A 7,727-nucleotide genomic window follows, 5' to 3' on the forward strand; every position below is an offset into this window, starting at 1 on the left:
CCATGATTCTGTGATGATTCTATGAACACCTGTGCAGTAGAGCAGACTGCTGCATTTCTAGCCCTTTGAATTCCTGCCTCGCCTGCAAGTCATCCCAATGACCGACTTGGAAGAGGCAGGACGCAAAGGTCTATTTCTGTCTGTCTGGATCTCGAGCCCTGCAGCAGCAGCTCAGGCTCAGCCTGTTTATTAGGTCAGGAGCAGCCTAGCGCCTACACTTGAAAGCTCCGGGGCCCCGTTTAAGGTCCCCGATACCATGTACCTTTTGTTAGTTTTTCGATGTGTTTCTGAATCTCGATGTCCACGTTAAAATGGACATACGTGTCCTCCTTCCTCAAAGCCACAGGAGTATCTTGCACAGGAGTCAGATCGATCCCATTCAAATCTGCAGGAAAGAAACAGCATGGGAAAGGCGGAGGCTTCTCGGGAGTTGAGGTCCTGCTTTAGAGACTCACAAATCACTCCCAATGCTGCCGCAAAATGCTAATGCACACCTTGATCTTCCCCCTAAACTTAAAGCGGCAATCATGCCCCGTCACAGTCGGTGGATTTTCTTTTGGACTGCAACATGAAAGCAGGCAAAGTTCTGACAATATTTAAGGAGAAAAATTTGGAATTATCCCCCTTTTTGTTGTTGAGAGCACATTTCTTTCTGCTGCCAAAGGATGCCATTCCCTCTGCAAGCAGGACTCCAGCAGAACCGTCAGGAGGGGATACACACCAAGGGCTGCCCTCCACACCAGGTCTGCAGGGACAACGCAACTCCTAACTGGTACAAAACAACTTTCCAGAGTTACTTTTCCTCACCAAAAATCCGGAGAAAGTATAAAAAGTGACCCGTAGCAGACTAGGCAACAGCCCCCACACACTTTTTGATCTGATTTCCCACATGGTTACTTGGCAGCCAACGTTCACAGAGGCTTGCAAAGAGAGCGCCACATGTCAATGGGAAGACTTGCTGGGAAAGCAAGGCTTGCTCCCTCGCTGCGTTATAGCCCCCCTCGCTGCATTACAGCCCCCCTTGGCTCCAAAAAGGAAATGAGCACTAGGTCTGAGGGCAAGCAACAGTTTTAACAACATGTAATAATTTAGGAAAGAGAAACACTTTCGTGGGAAGGAACACCAAATGTTTGCTTTCCAAGTCCTGGTAAGTCCCAGTGTCAGAAGTCCATTAGGGCTGGTATTTTCCTGCTGGCCAAGAGAAACTCGGCACGAGAGAGTTAGATTTGATTAAACCCCTATCCACCCAGCTAGCCCCACCGCTGAAGTCACTGTCCCTCAGCTTGCTGGCACGCTAGAGGCAAAGAAAGGTCTACAAGTGACATGAGAAACGGAGCCCAAAGAACAGTTACGCAACCTGAACACAATGCCGCAAGCCTAAGGCAACACCATAAAGAAATACACACGTTTCCAGGCCTGAAAACAGCTTCCAGCCCAACCAGGTGAACTCCTCAAAGGTCCAGAGGGAAGTGGAAAGTCTCACTGTTGAAAACTCAGCATGGGAAGTGGGATTAGGTAAAGCTTGCTGTCTGTGTATTTTGGCAGGTAACACCCGAGAACGTCACTGCGATCCAAGTGACGCTCAACCCTGCCACCCTTGCTTCTGCCAAAGAATTGACTGGCGGGAGACACAGCTGATCGCACTTGTAACAAGTGTTTTATCCCTGCGTTTGGTATCCAGTAGCACATCTGAAGAGGACACGTGCAAGGTTGCTATCACGACTGAAAATAACGAGAGCCTGTTGGCTCAGCTCAAGTTTTACACGGTAACAACAAAAAAATTATTTGCTTCAAAAGGTCGTAAAGACAAGCCGAAGTCAAGGGGGCAGGTTAAGGAATTCTGACTGCAGGGGCTTCCTGCTAAGCAATGCAAAAAGGGGAAGCAGCAGATGCTCCCATTAGAAAAGGTCTGAATACTAAAAATCTCAGCCTCAATCAAAAGCTGTCAACGTGGTCGACAGCTGGACGAGGCTGTGAGCAACCTGGTCTAGTGGAAGGTGTCCCTGCCCATGGCAGGGGGGCTGGAACTAGATGATCTTTAAGGTCCCTTCCAACCCAAACCATTCTGTGATTCCATGATCCACATTGTCATCTGAAACAGCACAAAATCCTAATGTTGTCTATCCTGGACTGACAGAGAGAGGTTCTTCCAGGTTCAGGAGGCTGCTAAGCTTCAGGAAGATGACCTTTGTTTGCCTTTGTTTTAATGACAGGGCAAGAATGGAGTCAGCAGGCTGCGGTTCACCATCTCCAGAAAGCCCAGGGACCAAAATGTGTTAGGGAATAGGAGCAGCCCAAACAGCCCTGTGCTTCCGAGTCGGCTGCAGAAGCTGGAAGCAGCAGCACAGTGTGCAGAGTCAGTGATGCTCAGCTCCCAGCATGGCAAAGACACCCCGGCGCGCACAGATGTGCACGTCCCCTGCAGTGCCTCACCTCACGGTATTTCTTAGATACAGAATTCCACACACGCCCCTGCCCCCCACCCCCCCGATTAAAGCAGAAGCCTTGAGTCCACAACAGAAAACACAAGTACCGACACATTACTTTTCCCAGCAGGGTGAAAAATCAATACAGCTTTCAGCAAACGCGCTCTCTCCGAAGGAGCGACGAGGAGGCAGGAACAGAAATCATTACCCTTCACACTGACTGTGATGTAAGGATCAATGCACTGCCCAGCATCTTTCAGACCAATTTTCTCTATGTTGATGGTGAGTAGTGTCATCCCGGGTTCAGATGGCAACCTGGGCAATAAAGTACCTGGAAAGAGCAAAGCATATGGTTAACCCTTTGTGTCATCTTATGGCAGAGGCCTCACGTATCCCGTCGTCTCTCACGGAAGATGCTGCTCTCCTCAGGGGGTTCAAAGCCCAAGGACTCATGTCCCAACAGCACTACAGGAAAGCCCGCGGGCACAGACGCATTGTCATTTGACTGATTTCAGAACCCACACCAGAAACCCCCAGGGCTGCCTCACATCAAATGAATCCATGAAAAACTAATGCCATAAGAACAGAGAGGAGCTTCCTTTGAAGTGTTTGTTCCTGCCCTCCTGCAGAATAACTCACGCATGGAACGCGCTCCATATCATTTTTAAGAATTAAATCTGGGAGGCTGGATTCCCTCTGCAGCTGCAGGAAGTTCGCAGCTGCAGGGAAGACACAGTCAGGAGTCCCACCCCATCAAACATGAATTGGATTCATGTTGAACATTTAGACCAGGAGAACAAGGAGGAAAATGGCATTGTTGCAAATCCCACTGGACATAAGGGAACCAGAAGAGAGATTGTAAATAATGTGAGTTCTACCGGCCTCTACTTAAAGGGGAAAAACTAAGGAAGTAGTGTTTGTATCCCCCAAGTTCCCTTCTTCCTTAAGGAAGGCGTTCCCAGCGCCGCTTCGAGAACAGTTAGCATCCAAACTTCATGGTCAGTGTGAATGAACCCCCCGCAGTGCTGAGGAAGACGGCAGAGCTGAAAAGAAACCCAAACTGTCCAGGCTCACTAAGAGCCATGAGATTCTGTCATCAGCGATGGAGTTGGTTTCCTCATGCCAATTTCAGCAAAAACTGGCAGGCCCTCAAGCCTCTCTCCAGTGTTAGGTGAATATGAACCAAGAGAAAACGCTTAGACACAGGAGCAAGTTTGAGCTTTCCTAATTCAGAAGTGTTATCCCAAGGCTTCAGATATAAACAAAAGTCAGAGTTTCCTTTGGCAAGCCCAATATGGGTTTTCTGTGATAATTTTTCCTCTTGGTCTACTTAAGGAGCTGAAGAACCAAGGAGGTTTTGTCGTGTTAGAGATTGGCTTTGCAAGAAGGGAGCGTGTATTCCTCCCTTAGAACGAGAGCCACAGCTTCAGCAAGGTTTCACGAGCATTCCTACACCCAGTCCCTCTTTCAGGATTGGCACATGAATTCACACCTACAATGCAGTACGATTCTGCATTTCCAGGGTCATGACCTCCAGGGTCCCGTGTCTGCAATGCTTCACAGGGTGATACCACAGCAGAACCAGACCCAGTGTTCCGTAGTACTGGGACAGGCTTCCGACTACAGCGTGAGAATGGTTAAAAAGCAAACTTATTGGAGAGCACCCGCTTCTGCAAAGTGGCATGCACTCTCCAGTTAATCTTGCCGTCTCTCTTGAACACATGTTCAGAGCTCTGATTTCCAGCTAAACGAAGGTAGAAGCAAGCCCATCTCCTCTCTGGCACAAAACGTTGCTCTGCCACCTTTCAGTTGCCTGCTAAAAGCAGCCCGACCCCCAAGCCAAGAACAACTGTCACCCTCAGTTCTCCCATGTATTGCTCAAAGGGACTAAGCGATGGGACACTTGACAGAAAGATCACCTGAAAGATGCACCAGACTGGCATTACAATAAAAATAGGGGCTCGAGAAAAATTACTCTGTTCTTCAGCAATGCTTTCCAGAATGTGTGGAATTGCAGAGCTGCAGTGAATGGAACAGCCCAGCTTGCTTGCAGCAGGGAAGAGCACACTCCAAGGAATATGATTCCCTTTCTGGCTCAGCAGGAGAAGCAGCCAAGCCAGCAGCGGACCACAGCAGCTGCCTGTACCGCACCTCACGCGAACCACAGCCACCCAGGTGTGTCTGCCGCGGAAGCTCTGTCGCTGCTTCACGCAGGAGCTGTTAGCCGGCAGTCACCGCTCTGGGCATCGCGCTGCCCGTCTGCCGTCCTGGCTGGGGCCCCTGAGCCCCCCGCAGGCGCACGCCGAGCCTTTTCATCAGCTAAGCACCAGATGCTTCAGGCACAACCACGGGGCATCGTTGGCAGAGGGGAAGGGAGCACCTGCAAGTGAAATGTGTCCTCCTACAAGCGCACTTCAGATACACAGGGGTGAGCCAACCCTACAGCTCCCTGCCACCGAGACACAGGCCTTCAGTCCCTCCGTTCCCAAACCCCAATTGCGAGAAAGGGGAAAAAGTGACAAGTCTCCTGCTGGGTTCACCAACGGAAATGGTTCACGGAAGAATCCACCGCCAGCACAGCCCTGGAATAAAGTACACAGCCAGGAGAAAGGCAGGAAGTCTTTGCTGTTAGAGGCAGCAAGCCATTGGTCAGGTCAGCTCCATACAGCACAGAAGCCTAACTACTTTGTGTAAGGCTTCCCATAAAATGTGTGTTCCACTAAAGAAAATCTAGCTACAGCTTTGTCTACACTGAAGTCAGAATGTCTTTATTAGCACAGCAGGAGTCCTACACCTACCGTAAGGTGCATCCCCAAACACGACCTGCCCTTTTTCTGGCACTAAAGGCAAATAAAGACCGACATGGAGATGCCTCATCCTGTGACCGTTACCAAAGACGGCATCTTGAGGGCTGAAACTACGAGCTGCATGAAGAACACCACAGCTGCATGAATGTGATCGAAGACACAACTGCGTACACCGAATGCTTATCGTACCTTCGCTGGCTGCTGGGTTAGGTGGATGGTGCAGTGTGATAACGATGAAGCCATGGATGCAGGAGACAAGCCCACGCTCAGTTAGACAATACAGTTACGCACTGTGGATTAAAGGCATGCAGAGGCAGAGAGCGCAGCACAGGTCTGGCAATTCATGATGGAAAGTCAACTTGACTTGTAAGGCTGGCTCCAGAAGGCTGCAAACTATTTTTTTTTTTGAGCCTCATCACCCAGAGAAAGAGCAACAGACCAACCTCTGATCAGGTAAGAAACACCAGGCCAATCTACATCCAGTGGGGAAACGAGATCTGTGTTTGAGTAGTACAAAACCACTTTAGGGGTTTAGATTATTGTAGCTGGAGGGGGAAGGGGGTTACCTTAATGCAAAAAAAATCCTCAGAAAAGTCAGACACGCAGTTCATTAAGTAGATGGCAATGTAAAATATCAGCAAGTTCAGGAGCTCCTCTCACCTCCTCTTAAAAGCATGGTCTTACTGAGGAATAATTGTGTAAGAAAGCACATGCCCCAAACCTCCCCTCTTTCTGATTTGGCTACCCTACTTCTTTGAAAGGGATTTCACTGTTTATCAACCTGCCTATCATCAACTTTGGTTCGTTCTTAAGCACATACACAGCTTCTGTCTACTGTAGGCATCAGGCTGCACAGAGGTAACTGCTGGCACTGTGGTAATGGTCACAGCCTTACAGATTCACCATCGTGCCAAGAGCTACTCTAGGTCTCTCTGCTGTGCTTTGGACAGAAAGAACGTGTCTTCATAAATGGATCTGTCGTGGTGAGTAACAAGGATCGAGACAGTAAATGTCAGCAATAAAATATCACAATACATTATAGCCTCATTATGAGCTTAGCATAAACAGCTGGAGACCGTGCATACCTACACACGAACAGCCTGCACGGATCATATCCGGTAGCACGCACTGGCTGAAATCTAAGGACAGAGACATGTTTTCTCCAGGCATAAGGAATGCAATGGCTATGCTGACCATAATTCCAGTACTAGTTTCCCTACTTGTTATCTCCTTCCTGAAATAGGAAGTTTGCTAATCTGCTCTGAAACCAGAAACTTGTTTCTTCTGGAAAGAAACACCACCAGGAACCAAAAGAACCCGTGTTGGAACATCCTACCTTTACCTGGCAAACTGTGAAAAGCTGAAGTAACAGGAAGACCCTCTCTAGAACCTGTAGGTATATCCAGTTCTACAAGTGCTTTCTCCTGGACATGATGCTCCTTGCACGAGAAACATTGCCACAACTGACATTCGAATGCGTTTCCAACACCTCACACAGTACAGTTAAGAAAGGGCATGGAGTGAAAATACTGCGTTTGAACGAGGAATAGAGGTTAATTATTTGAGGCAGATGGTACCACCCTCCCAGGTTTATCCACACCACAGGTTTGCAGTAAGATATTGTTTGCTGAGGAAAAATAAAATACCTACTGGCCACCTTTGTGGTTCTGCAGTGCAGCACTGGAGCTTACGTCAGCCTGCTGCTCCTCACCCAAATCTCAGGTGGGGAAAGGGGCTTCTCAGAGTCAGGACTTTCACATGCTGCATAGGCTGGCATAGCAAAGCTAGTGCCCTTACCTGGAACTCTAGCAGGAAAAGAGTCTGGAGACCCTGCTCCAGTTCCTCCTTCCTCATCATCCTCCTCAAACTCCAAGTGTTCCTCTTCTCCAGGCGCCAAAATCTTCCTGTGAAACATGAGACAGAAGGAAACTAAAGATCACTGATCATCTGGCTTTCAACTCACACAGAGCAGGAGCAAGGTGCTTTAATGTTATTTCATGCTTCTCATTAATTACTACCTGTACCTATAGGTTGACAGAGATGGCAGGAGCTCAGCCCCATAGAAAACCGGGAGTCTAAATCCAAGAGACAATACTGGCAATTTCAGAGAAATGCAGGGATGTACCAAGTCCTCAGTTTACAAAACCCAAGGCCTTGATTTTTAGTGGTACCTAGACAAACAGAATTCAAAAGTTCTTTCATGAACCAGTTTACCCAGAGCAATACAGCAATGCGGTGGCTCTATGTGCTGGTTTTAGGCAGGACAGGGTTGGTTTTCTTCCCAGTGGCTGGTATGAGGCTGTGTTTTTGGATTTGCCCTGAAAACAGTACTGATAACGTGCCTGTTAGTTGGTGCTGGGGAGTGCTTGTACCAATTTAAGGTCTTTTCCAGCTTCTGATACTGCACCGGTATTCCCAACTTTCTCACTACAAGCAGTGGAGGGGGGGAGGGGACACACACACAGAGTTCAGACAGCTGACCCAAACTGACCGA

At 48.6% G+C, this 7,727-nt stretch overlaps 1 protein-coding gene across 1 annotated transcript; it reads right to left on the minus strand.

Moving 5' to 3' along the window:
* Window positions 1-262: 262 nt before the first annotated feature.
* Window positions 263-7,137, minus strand: AIDA (axin interactor, dorsalization associated; the record flags this gene model as incomplete). The annotated part of the gene is made up of 3 exons (XM_010155837.1): window positions 263-385; window positions 2,635-2,757; window positions 7,031-7,137. Coding segments are annotated over 3 exons (353 nt in total), but the record flags the coding sequence as incomplete, so codon positions are not given.
* Between the last annotated feature and the right edge of the window lie 590 nt (window positions 7,138-7,727).

This window comes from Eurypyga helias, unplaced genomic scaffold (assembly GCF_000690775.1).
Source record: "Eurypyga helias isolate BGI_N326 unplaced genomic scaffold, ASM69077v1 scaffold26697, whole genome shotgun sequence".
NCBI classification, from domain to species: Eukaryota; Metazoa; Chordata; class Aves; order Eurypygiformes; family Eurypygidae; genus Eurypyga; species Eurypyga helias.